This window comes from Colias philodice, chromosome 27 (genome assembly GCF_061535455.1).
Source record: "Colias philodice isolate Cphi_HAF_F1 chromosome 27, ilColPhil1 Martin Lab GWU primary, whole genome shotgun sequence".
NCBI classification, from domain to species: Eukaryota; Metazoa; Arthropoda; class Insecta; order Lepidoptera; family Pieridae; genus Colias; species Colias philodice.
The window spans coordinates 3,111,278-3,125,193 of record NC_143112.1 but is presented as its reverse complement, the minus strand read 5'-3'; the positions used below and the strand labels follow the sequence as shown (position 1 = coordinate 3,125,193).

General features: G+C 31.7%; 3 protein-coding genes across 5 annotated transcripts in view; 1 reads left to right on the top strand and 2 right to left on the bottom strand.

Annotated features, from left to right (window-relative positions):
- The window catches only part of igl (IQ calmodulin-binding domain containing protein igloo), a 547,908-nt gene that overhangs the window by 170,387 nt on the left and 363,605 nt on the right, over positions 1-13,916 (bottom strand). The window lies entirely within an intron of this gene.
- LOC149476545 (uncharacterized) overlaps positions 1-13,916 on the top strand; it is a 201,854-nt gene that overhangs the window by 110,242 nt on the left and 77,696 nt on the right. The window lies entirely within an intron of this gene.
- Positions 1-13,916, bottom strand: part of LOC149476546 (irregular chiasm C-roughest protein-like) — a 77,992-nt gene that overhangs the window by 4,928 nt on the left and 59,148 nt on the right. The window contains exons 9-19 of one of the 3 annotated variants that reach the window (XM_089711764.1): positions 10,688-10,790; positions 9,152-9,285; positions 6,711-6,837; positions 6,235-6,380; positions 5,724-5,880; positions 4,737-4,963; positions 3,489-3,644; positions 2,997-3,094; positions 2,412-2,563; positions 1,969-2,067; positions 31-118 (exon numbers count right to left, since the gene is read on the bottom strand). In XM_089711764.1, the coding sequence (XP_089567890.1) occupies positions 36-118; positions 1,969-2,067; positions 2,412-2,563; positions 2,997-3,094; positions 3,489-3,644; positions 4,737-4,963; positions 5,724-5,880; positions 6,235-6,380; positions 6,711-6,837; positions 9,152-9,285; positions 10,688-10,790 (1,482 nt within the window). In that variant the 3' untranslated portion in view covers positions 31-35. The remainder of the gene's footprint in view (positions 1-30; positions 119-1,968; positions 2,068-2,411; positions 2,564-2,996; positions 3,095-3,488; positions 3,645-4,736; positions 4,964-5,723; positions 5,881-6,234; positions 6,381-6,710; positions 6,838-9,151; positions 9,286-10,687; positions 10,791-13,916) is intronic. The other 2 variants (XM_089711761.1, XM_089711763.1) reach the window with 2 other exon arrangements.

The window sequence follows — 13,916 nt, the reverse complement described above, 5'->3', positions numbered from 1 at the left end:
CACGCATGCATAATGTATGCGCATATTTACCTAAGCTATGTACCTGGCGCATGTCGCGCGGTGTATGGCGGTGGGGCGGGGGTTGATGCTGGTTTCGCTGTGTGTACTGGCGGGTAGCCTGGGTGAATGAATTAATGAATAATATAATATTTTATAATGTTAATTAATATATTTGTTGCGATAATTGCGCATCACACACGGTGAAGATATATATTATAGTAAAATATATATTATCTTAGAGCATATTTCCGATTATCGCTCGCCATACAAATCCTATGAGCCATAACACACGACGAAGATAATATATATTTTACCTTCAATATCTTAAAATAATTTGGAAAATCCAAAAGTGCACGCCTCATAATTTTTTTTTAATAAATATTTTTAATTATTATTTTTGTTTATTTAATAACAATTAAACCACATCGAATCAGACCCTGAAAAATGAAAGGGTTCTATTCCTGAGCATACTCAAGCGTATGAGAAAAAAAAAGACTCGATTAGTAAAGTATTTCGGTCGCTATCGTGTTAACAAGAAAAAGGATCCGCACATACAGACACACGGACGTCCAAGACAGAACTTTTTTAAACTGTTTTTTAACTAGTTTAAATAACAAAAATGACATCAAAAATATCATGAACGTTAAAAATAGTGTTTTTTCTTAATATGTGTGTGTATGTATTATCTTACAAGTGCAATGTATGATACATAAAGACATTTTAAGTTTGAAAAATCAGATGTTTTGCGCGAAGCGACAGTAGTACCCACCTCAACGCTTCGCTTATGAGGCGTGCAATACCAAGCGATAAGCCATCTATAGGCCGGGAGATACTAACACAAAATTTCGGGTCATTTGTAACAGGATGGCGGTCCTACAGGGGCCTTAGTACGCAATGACAAAAAGAAAAATGATGGTCAGAACGCTGATACCGGATACCTTAAGATACTGTAATCTATACTAATATTATAAAGAGGAACTATTATAAGGAGGAAGGAGCTGCATCTTCACTGAGCAACATAGGCTATATTGCATTTTCAAAAAAATTAGAGATCCTTACCAAAAATGCAATAATGTAACCCAAGGTGTAAAAAATTCCTTAATAAAAATGCTGTCATCGCGTGCGCTGCGGAATCTATTGAAGATAGAACAAAAAAATGTTCTACGGTATTATAGAATGGATCAATATCTACAAGAAAGTCCGCGATACCATATGTCCATCTTCAGTAGATATGTTACTACAACAACTTTTTTACGTTTTCAAAGTAAATAGAAGTGCCGACAGTAATCAAACCATGTTATCCATACACATATATTAATCCTTATCCCATTAAATGATGTTTTATTATAGACTGTTTCAATACCAACAAAATACTTTTTAAATAAAAAAAATTGGATATTCCATTCAAAAGATATAACGATTTTTTTAAAGTGTCAATCTACAGAAAATAGTAGGTATAATGAGCAGGCGTAGTGCGGGACGGGGTGAAGGTGATTTTCATGTGATTAAAAATTAAACCTATAGTCCGACCTATAGTAGACTTTTCACTGTCACGATATCGCTATCTATGCGGGTGAAACCGCAGGACATTGCTAGTATTTTATATAAGAGAATCTTAACATAAAATATTATAGTATCTTCACCGTGTGTGATGCGGTTAAATATGTAAATTTTTATATTATAGATAGTATTAAAAAATAACTACAAATAATACGAAAATAACGATGAAATAGCGTGAGAGAAAATGCCAAACTATGGTGGGTCAACAGAATTATTTTCCAAACAAGTTCTGAATAATGATACATCATAAAATCTCAAAAATCACCGCCAATGCTGTAATGAGACTTTTTCTTGTTCTACTTTATTTATACTTGTTATTTCTGTTTCACAATAAATGTTAACTTAATGGCTATTGTCTAATTTTCAATACATTCTAACAGTTTAATTCTGTAAGTTGTAAAAACTTACCTAAAGAACTATTTCTTAAATATGGATTCCCGTACGTAGCGGCGTAGCGTAAGTCCACGCCGCCTTTACTTGCTTGTGACGGCACTGCTACTTGAGGTCCTGATTTTTTCATAAAAAATTACATTAATATCTTAATATCGATGTTAAAAAGTATAATCTATGTAAAATAATTAATGATTTTCGTTCATTTTGTGACTTTGTATCTAATGGATGTATTTAAAAACTACTGAATCAATTTTGACAGTTCTTTCATTAAAAACAACTTATATTAAAAAGATAGTTATAAAAATGTATGATTTACAAGAAAACCACTTATTACTAAAAACAGACGAAAAAATATTTGATTGCAAAAAAAAATATCTGCTATACAAACTAACATGCAGTCTCGTAACTTAATATCTTCTTTATTTCTATACAAAAATTAATGAATAAATAATAAATACCTTCACCGCCAACTGGCAGCCCTAAATTGTTAATAGCGTCAGTTTCTTCGCCTTTCGGTCGCTGCAACGAATTACTTTGCGATCCATTGCCCGCTGATAAGGGAAGCGTTGACGCTGTGTCTATACTGCGAGTTAATGAACCTTGCAGTGATCTAGGGTAGCCAAAAATATATAATTATTAATTAGAATATTGAAATTTGTAAATATGAACTTGATGCTTATTATTTGATGTCTGGATGAGAAAATATAGTAACTATTAGACATTATTAATAATAAGATTTTTAATGATGAAATCGGCCTGCAAAATGTTTTGTTTCCTTTGTTTTATATTCCATCGTTAATGAAAATATAAAAATTCTGCTCTCTTGTATTTATTTTTGCATTTTGTAATGTAGGTAAGTAAGACATGTTACATAACTAAATGCAAAAAAATATATATGTACATGTACATGAATTTGATTTCAATTAAATTGAGGCATTTTTGTAAAACAACAAGTAAAATGAGTTAATTTTTTATGCAATAAAAATGAAAACTTTAAATTTAAATTAAAAAAAAATAATTAAATTCTATAAAATATCACTTACCGACTAGAAGGAACATCCAACTGTGGTGGGGATTGTACCCTCAAATGTGGGGGAGGTACATAGCCTTGTGGATAGTCGTATACGTAGGCTGCTGGATTCTAAATATAACAAAGCCGTAAATTAGTGTTTGACATTTTGATTGTATTTGCATTATATATAAATTAAAAATATAATTAAGAAATTCGAAAACTGTGCAATTTAAATGAAATCAGATGAAAGAAAAGCACTAGGTAAATTTTAAAAGAGTCGTTTCAAATTGTATTCTTCTCTAATATACACGATATATTTATCTGTTTTAAATGTAAGTTCAGGGTCAAGCTAATAAATCAGCAATCATCAGAAATCGAAACATCACAAAGTTATAGAAAGCAAATACAATTCATAATTATAAGGGATTATGAAAACACATAAAATTGACATAAAACATAAGCTTAAGCTTAAAATAATGATCAACAGGTAAAAACAGCATAATAATCAATCAAATAAGCCTACCTTAAAATAATGATCAGCATACGACTGATCGGAGTAATCGTTACTGTATCGGAACTGTAACATCGTATCGTCGTGTCGTATGTTCGGTAGCGGGACGGGCCCGGCTAGCGGGAGACCCGCTTGGTTCTTGTCTGAACGCTCGGAACTCGTGTATTCCTGGTTGGGAATTTTGTGTTAGAATTTTTGGTACAAATATGTTTGGTAGAAATTGGGAATTTCATTGGGAGTTCTGAAGTATTTGAGTTGGTCAAGAAGCTTATATCTAATACACTGGAGATTTCAGTAGATATGAACATTAACTTGTAACAAAAAAATATGACCTTGAATGACGCCTGTATGTTTTTTATCCCTTTCACACCTAACTAACTACCTAGGTGTGAAAGGGATAAAAAAACATACAGGCGTCATTCAACGTCATATTTTCTTGTTACAAGTTATTGTTCATACTGAAATCTCAAGTGTATTAGATATAAGCTTCTTGGAGTTGGTGTATTTCTGGTAGAAAGTGGGAATTTTAATGAGTATCCCAATACATATAAATAATGTGAATGAAGATGACAGTCGAAAATATTAAAGTTAATACATTGTTTGTAAATAATACTGCTAGAGCTATGTAGAGAGAAAATATAAGTAATTTAAAACATTTTGATATAATAACAACACAAAATCATTATTCTAAGGATGTCTATCTATCTTCCAGAGAAGTCACAAATTGCTTAATTTTAACGAGACATATCAGAGACCATCATTATGAGTTTTACAATCTGTACTTATTAACTTATTGTACAAACACGTTTACTAATAACATTATAGATAATTTTACAGTACAAGAAATATGATACTTAGAGTTGCATACCATGCTTATCTCATTACCTTGTGGTTAAAGAATGTGCAGTTAAATTATAAATATAACAGTATAAGCAAGTTATGGTAGGAACATAAAATATCTTTCAACGCAAAATTTAAAAAGAGCGTGTGTGCCGAGCACACGTGTCAGAAGTGAAACTGCTTTGGCAAGATTCAAAGATACCAAAATCGGCGCCTTATTCCATGACGTGATGGTATTGCCATGACGCAACCTTGAAATTTTACTCTCAACGTCTTCAAAGTTTCACTTCCAGGAATCTTGTTAGAATTTAAAAATCATATCTACTAACTCCTTCTAGATTTAATTAGATTACGTGTATCATCGAGATTAATTTACCCATATAAATTATCCCAATAATCAATATAATCAAAATAACTTACCAGATCAAAACTATCTCCCTGCGGTAACTGCAGTTTCAAATCACTAATATTAGAACTTCTATCACTTTCTTTATAAGCATCTCCAGTGACTGTCACATCTGGTTTCTCGTTAATCTGTGTCTTCTGTCTTCTTCTTCTATGACAAATTACCAGAAGAATGACTAAAGCAGAGAAGAATATGATGCCAGATGTCACACCGGTTATGATTATGAAGAGGGGCAGAGTTTCTGAAAGGAAAATTGTGTTGTTAACACTAAAATTGTGTTGTGTTGAGGATGCCTGGGTTGAGGATGGCGAGGATGTCTGGGTCGAGGATGCCCGGGTTGAGGATGTCGAGGATGCCTGGGTTGAGGATGCCAGGCTTGAGGATGTCTGGGTTGAGGATGGCGAAGATGTCTGGGTCAAGGATGGCGAGGATGCCCGGGTTGAGAATGGGGAGGATGTCTGGGTTGAGGATGGCGAGGAAGCCTGGGATGGGGAGTGCGAGGTTTATTTTGAGGATATGACTAAGATGACTAAGGAACTTGACGAAAAATATAATAGGTATTATTCTACGAGACGATTTAAGAAATGATGTTCTATGAGAATTAGGGAACTAATTTTGGTTATAGCACAGATAAAATATTAGTTTAATAATAGAAAAAAATAATTTGCGAAATAAATTTTGAAACAAAACGCTTTATTCTAATAATAACCAAATAAGTAGATCAATGATAATATTATATTTCATTTGCAATTTAATCTCTTGCCGTAATAACCATTCACTAAATAACAAACTAGTCAATCTACTAAAAACATAATATTCTATTATTAACAATGTTAATAAACGGTCAAATATTACTTAACCACTCTATGCAAAAAGTTTTCTTTACTTTTCATCAATTTTGCCCTACATTTTCACAACCATAACTACACAAATTTCACAATAATCCATCAAATATTTCTCAAATATTTCATAATAACTAAATATTTCAATAGTGTACTTACTCAAAGGCTTCAACAAAATCGCAACATTAGCGTTCCCATATTCATTCGTCACGCTACAGTTATAAATTCCGTAGTGTTTGGATTGGCTAGCCCGTATCACTAGACTCGATTTTATTATACCATCTGGTGAAGAATCATCTAGTTTTGTGGCGTAGTCCTAAAATTATTATGATTGTTATAATAAAAATTAAGAGTAGTTTCACGCTATTGAGTTGAATTGAATCATAAGGATTGCGTTCTTTAAATCATATATTATAAAATAAGTAAATAGGAGACAATTCTAATATTAGAAGCAAAATACTGAAATCAATCCTCTTAAAAATTTATCTTAGTAAAAATAATAGCATATACCATAGCATGTAAGTTCTGGTGCACGAAGAAACTTACGAACCCATAAAATATTAAATTTGTATGAACATACAATTCGTACACAAAATTGGAATAAAAACTTCGAAGTATTTGGAAGGGGAGTTTTTAAAACTATTGCAAATTCATTCGATATTATACTTACGGGATCTTGAATAAAATTAATCTCCTTTCCTTCAAAGTACCATCTGACGTCATCAGGCCGTGGTACTGACAAAGCTTCACATTCGATGGAGACTTTCTCTCCTTCTATACCTACTTGTGTCCTATTTGATAGGATTTTTGGTGGGCCTAAAAATTTAATACGATTAAAATGTTTTCAAAGGTATTATGAAGTGTTGAGGGAAGTGAGGGAGCTTTAAATTTCGAGAATATACTTTTGATATGTTATCGAAATAACATCATGTTAAAAATTAAATAATAAGTATAAATTCATAGTTACAAATACAAACTGTTTGTTATGTTATACTCACTAAGTAATTACGTATATAATACGTTTTATAAGTGTAAAAAATGCAATAAATTAATTTTTAATTTTAATCATTTCTCAAAATTAGCAACACATCCTCCTAAAAGTTTCGTACAAGTAATTAGGTCACTATGAATCAATAACTAACTAACCTTTAATAAATATAGTGGCTTCACTCTCAATCTCAGGGTAGCCATCGACTCCAGCCTTACAAATGTATCGTCCCGCTGATCTCTCGTCGACAAACACCTTTAAATTTGGTGCTTTCCCCTTAACCTGCTGGAAGTAGAGGGGCATTTAAAAATCTCCTCCAATAAAACGTTTACAGTCTATTTGTACGTGATAATCTGTGGAACTACTGGTTTGAATATATAATTGAAATATGGGCCTATCTCGATAATCCAAAAATTATAGTTGAATTATCGAGATAGGCCCATATAACATCGAAATAGAATCGGAGCAGCACTGAAAGATGCGGGTGCCTCAAGGCACAACTCACCTGATTATAAAGAAAAAAGATTTATATTGTTTGTATGTAAAGATGGGTCTCATAAACTACTCCATCGATTTTAAAAATTTCTTACGATAAGGAAGATTCATCTTTGTTTTTTCAGGTCGACCGAAATCGGGACTAGCAGCTAGTCTTATTTATAACGGAAAAATCGTTACACAATAAAATATTGATTTAACATAATGTTATTTAATATATTCTACACGACGTTTTCTAGCCTCGAATAAAGATACTGGATAACCTTACTATTTTTTCTAGGTACATAAACTCAATCTTTTTTTTCTAATAAATATTTGTATTTGTACTTATTAATTCATAATCGCAGGCAGAACTCGTGCCAGGCCTCCGTCACTCGCTCAAGGTCGCGCTATAAGTGCCTACCGCACAGTAGGTCGGTACCGACCCAAGCGGCAGTTGGTTGGCACACGCGAGACTGCGCACCCGCGTCACGTTTCCCGCGCTCGCTACCAAGATGCCCGGTTATTGCGTAAACATTGAACATTTCATAAAATTAAAGCACATATAATTTTTATCTGTATTGGTCTTGTGGCCGCAGATTCACCCGAATGAACCCTCTACCCGTGAACCCGTAAATCTCAGCCATATAGTCAGCAGCCCCCGAGCCACGCAGTAACAAAGAAACTCACAAACCTACCAGGCTACTTTTTATCCAGGAGACACATATTATAGCGGGTCCACGCGGGTGAAACCGAAGGAAACAACTACTATCAATAAGATTTCATTTTTTTATTGTATAATGTAACAAATATAATTAACAATAAAAAATTAAGTGTTTCAGCAACTCTGTGTTTAATTTACGCGCTCGGTACAACCCTAAAGTTTTCGTTTGATGACGCAATCACGCGGCGTGCGCGGGAAACTCGCTTCTCGGTGCGTGTTCGTAGAGTACATTTCTTACTGCAGCCGAGTTGCGGCGCATTTTGTAGGTAAATATAGCGTAGGTATTTTAGCTTTTGTATGGGAGTGATGTATCTGTTACGAAGTAACTATTCTCTAATCTGTGCTCGTGCGCTGATAAGGCCAAGAATTATTTTTAATACGTACATTCTACAATATTGAATTAGTTTTATTTATAGCTGGTATATTAATAAAAATACAGTTGTAAATCAAGCCTACACAGATTAAGCGCACATTAGTTTATTCATTTGTACGCAGTTATATTAAAAATGTAACTTGGGTAATAAAAGTTTTATTACCGCGAAGAAAATAAAGTTGCGGCCTAAATATGGTATACAAGATACTGCATTGTAAAAACGATTTTAGGAACAGTGGGCGAAGATGTCATATTTATAGTTGTTTGTATCGCCAATCGTAAAAATAATATGGCCCACTATGTTATTACGAAACATGTTTAGTGAAAGATAACATAAACTATCACAAATTGATAAGATAGATGAAAACTTTAATAAAATGTCGGTCGTTTTAATAATATTGTATGACAAATTGGAATGTAACCGAAGAACTCTCTATGGATATTAATTAAATAATGAAAAATACATTTTGTCGTTTATTTAAAGAATTTATTTATTTAAAGAATCATTTTATTTAATCTTTCTTTTAAGTAGAAATTTATGTTATGTTTTAGTGTTTGAAGAAATTGAGTTATTTCAAAAGTTAAACCCGATTATGTTAACTTATATCTTTATCGTCCTTTATTTTTATGTGTTAATCCAAGTTGCTATTGTTTGCTCTATGTGTGCTAAACTTCATTGTAATCGGTTCAGTAGTATTTGCGTGAAAGAGTAACACACACACACATCCTCACAAACTTTCGCATTTATAATATTAGTAGGATTTAATACCTTCTTCTTTCCCTTTTCTTTGTCTACCTTTATTTTACCCTTTCAAGATCGCTTCTATTTCTTTTACCTCATATTTTATCTATCTCTCTGTTATATTTATAAGATGAATGGGGGAATCAATACGGGAATAAATAACGTACACCGGCTAGAATCAAGACTGACATTTATTTTACAAATACCCACATAGCAAATATTATGATCCACAGATAAAACATAATGCCAATACACTACACTTTTTTATATTATAGTATTCACTTACCCCGATACGACCAGGTTCGTGGAACAGCCATCGAATCTCCGGTGTTGGATGACCGTCCACATCACAAGAGAGTGTTACACTTTCGCCCAGTTTTGCTTCCAAGTTCCGTGGTCGAGTACGGAATGAGGGTGGATCTAGGAAATATAGTTGAGTATATATAAGGAAATAAATATAATAGAAAAAGTTATAATAAAAGGTTCTTAAATAGTCTGTAGTCTAATGACAGTTCTTTATAGAAATTGCTGGATAAATGAAAAAAATTTTGATATTAAAGTTACTATTTGTCACATACACAGCTTATAGGAAATATAGTGTGTAACGAATAAAAAATATATTAAATAATTGTTAACAAGAAACTGCCTTTAAACTAGATTAAATGCAAAATTAACACACAAGAGGCACTAGCTTCAAAATAATCAAAATCGCTTCACTCAATCAAAAATTCTGAGGTAATAAAGGCAAAAAAATTATTCAGTCCAAATGTCCAATTGAGTCTATTTTTGGAAGTCGGTTGATAAGTCTAATTATCTAGCTAATCAACTAATGTGTGTAACCAGCTATTGTTTGAGATCTTTGGTACACTGATACTTATATAATTTGTATGAAAATTGTCTTTATTTTCTAAACAAGACAATGACCTTCATACTAAGGTGTCCTATAGAAAACTTAATACAAAGCTCAATTACTTTACAAGGAAAAGGGACACCTTAAACGTGTCGCAGTTCAAAGTACGTGAATCTATATACTAACTACTGTTCTATTAAGGGAAAACAGATTATTCCTTTCACAATTACTATTAACGCGCCAAAAATAGGTATAGTCGGTAATTATTAACGCCCACAATACTAATGGGTTTATTTCTGTTAAACTGCGTACAAATATGCTGATAATTTATATATGCCGTGTTTTCTGTTTTTTATAGATGTATTAGATGTCGATTTTGTTGATGGCTTTATTTAGGGATCAATCAATCAATCAATCATTGGCCATTTACATCTATTTCGGACGATTATCGTAGTCAGTAAGGAGTGTCTTTCTACTGCAATTCTTTCGATGGCTATGAAAGAAGCTTTCTATCTATCTATTATTTTTATAAGAAAGTACCTATTCGTGGCAACATAATGAATTATACAAGCTACTTTAATATCTTTAAATGAACATATTATTATCAAATCAGTCAAATATCAATAAGGTTTCCATTGAAAAAAGTTGCAGTCGTATTGTAGCAAATAGTTTGCTCGTTCTTCAGAGATAAGAGAAAATAATATAAGAAATGCTTCTCATAAAAAGGGAGGGCATCTTAAATAAATATTTTAATGTTAACAAATCGTAACTCAGATGAAGCCATGTACTACAGTCAAAAAATTACATTTAAGCAGTCTTAAAAAACTTTTTTTAAAAGTTGTCCATAGAAAAACAAATTGCTCGTTTCAATTGTTTTGTTTTCAATACACAAAGTTCTCCATAGAAATACAAAGTTCTTATAATATAATAATAAGAAGTCTTATAAATTAAAATAGCAAACAGAACACTTACAAGTGACATTCAAAGTGAGCGTGGCGGCATTTTTCCCCACGGAGTTACTAACTTCGCATTTTACAATTGCCTTATTATGTTTTCGGGACACGTTGAAAATTATCTGGAACAAACAGACCGTTTCATTTCGGTTTATGGTATACATATACTATATTAAGTACATAATTTAAAATAGGAAAATTATGTGAAAATTCGCAATTCATAACATTGGTTTTAAAATCAAATTTTAAGTAATTACAAACTGTTAAAGTATGAGATTTAATCATAAACTATATAAAATGGATATTTATAAGAAGTATTGTATGTCAAATATTGTATGTATGGGTTGTAAGACGTACAATAGCTTACAAAATCTTTTTATTATCTACAACTACATAGTAGCCATTAAAACATCGCCATAGTGAATCTAATGCCATATTATTTAATTTCAGCCAAACCCGTTCATTTTATTTAAATATATAAAAATGTAGTCACCCTACAATAATAATATACACACACGACTCATTTATTTATGTGTGTGTAAAATTGCTATTGTATTGTAACCTCTCGAACTGTGACCATAAGCTTTGTCCAAATTCAGTACTCACGTCATTATACATTTATTGACTTTACTCATTATTTTAACGTAATAGAGGTTTGTACTAAAATTATAATTTAACCAATCCCATAAAAATAGGTATTTATCTATTAATAACACAGAGACGGAAAAATAAACTGATATTGTGTACATAAGCTATAAAAACAGCATGTACCAATATAACCCTATTGGTTAATAGAAACTAGCGGGCTACCCCAGTAGGCGGTAATTACATGGAAGATAATAATTTTCCCCGTAAAATATTATACTGTATAATATTATTATATTGAATAATACAGTAATTAGTTTATCTATATTAATGCTAGACCTGTCTAAATTTGCTAAATATTCAAATTCATTTTGAGTATTTAGGGTACGAACTACGAAGTGACTTTATGAACAAAGGGATTGATATAACTTAAAATTGAATCTCATTTTCATATCGTATAGTTTCAGTAATCATTTACATATTATACTCAGTTGATTAGGAGCTATAATTAAATATACCCCATTATTTAGTATAGTCAATTTTAAAAAGGAAATTCTAACCTACAAATGTAAAAAATCTATATATATAATTATATATATAATATAAAACTCATTGGTGACTGATATAGTGATCTATCAACGCACAGCCCAAACCACTGGACGTATCGGGCTGAAATTTGGCATGCAAAGAAAGGATTTTAGAAAATTCATCTCCTAAAGGGGTAAAATAGGGGATGAAAACTTATACCATGAAACTTTATCTTTTCCACGCAAGCGAAGCTGCGGGCAACAGTTAGTAAAAAATAAAGACAAAGTAAATTCGAAAAAAGAGCTTTCAATAAATTGCCGTACAGCTTTACATGATACAAAGCAAATCTATTTTGAGATATCATCAATTTTATTGTTTGAACTCCACATAGATATACGTAAAAAATATTAATTATCTTTATGAATTTGTTTTAAAACGATTGCTACATTTTGAGCATACTTCCCGGAATGTTTTTGACACAAAAATAACAGCAAAACATTCTATCTGTTAAAAACATTTTCAATAATGGAATGAAGTCTCTAATCCTATCAGATTTTGTTGAAAAATTATTTTACAATAGGTCACTCTCAATGTATTAATTAACATCCGAGTTTCATAGATTATACCATTTTAAGAGTAATTACCATCGTATAAGGGTTCGCTGAAACACGCTTAAGTAATAAGAATTTCTATAAGCTCGCGATGTAATAACATACTTATGTCGTACATGGAAATTAAATAATTCAAGGCCTTCTTACAAGACTTAAGAAGCCCGTGGCCATGAAGAAAAAAACAAAAGAACTAGACGAAAATTTTTATAAAATTATACAATGTTTAAAATACTGTTAAATCTACAACTACCCTCATTCGTAATTATAATATCGCGTATCATATCAAGATACTTATTAAAATATCTTCGCAACATCGTTTAGATGGAGGAAATGATATTTTAATATGCATAGGTTAATTCCACACACAATAAAGTGAAGCAATTATTTTGTAGAATTTCATCCGAGTACCAGGCTCGCATAGCTAACAAGGAGTGTTTAAAAATTCACTCCAATGCAGACTGCTTGCGGTATTCCGAGGTATTTTGTTCCGGTTTATTTGTTTTTATACAGATTATAATTCTTGGAAATATTTTCATTATTTACTTAAAAGTCCTTATTTTAGCAGTGATTGCAGACGGATTGTCCTTCAAACATTTTATTCTAGGAAAATCACCTATACTATCTATGCAAATTTGGAATTGTTTATAAAAACACTATCGTTTTTGTTTCTTCTACTGGTGCATAAATGAACATAAATTAAAAACGAAGTAAATAGAACATATTTTGACGTTTTTATTTAAAATTTATTATATGTATAGATAGGTAAGATATATGAGACAATGCTCAATGGTAACATTTTCTTGGAACTACCAGACGAGCATAAATACACAGGATAAAAACAGGAGCTTGTTTTCATAGAAAACTACCTAAATCTCATTATTCTAAAATAAATAGGTAGTAGGTGTATTGTTGTATAAATTTCTTATTTTTGTTTGGAAATAAACGAATAATTAATTAATTCTTTGGCATTAAAACAATCTGAAGTCTAATGAGTGCATGTACCAAGTAGGTACCAGACGGGCATAATAACGCAAGAGCTAATTGTATATGTCGTGGCCATATCGTAAATTTGCTCATTTCATGATATGACTGGCCATTTCACGAAATGGTCGCATTTCGTGAAATGGCCAATTTAGTTTGGCCACATCATGATGTGGCTTGAGCAGATCAATGATAAGAAATCGTTTCACGATATGGCCAACTAAACGCGCGGTTTTTTCATGAAATGATCAAAATTATTTGATCATATCGTAAAATAGTTACATTAATCATTGGTAGAGGCGCTGCAAGCTCTGTGTTTATGTGATAAGATGGCGGCCGCTGGCGAAAATTTAATTATTCGCAGTTAAAAACTTCATAATTCGTTTAATAACAATATGAAGAAAGTCATAGCAAAGAATTTACGACGGTTCGAGTACTATGGAAAATGTGGATATCTTATATGTATTGAAGAAAAAATGCGTCTTAAATAAAATAATTTAAGACGCATTTTTTCTTTTAGGATATATATTTATATATCCTACT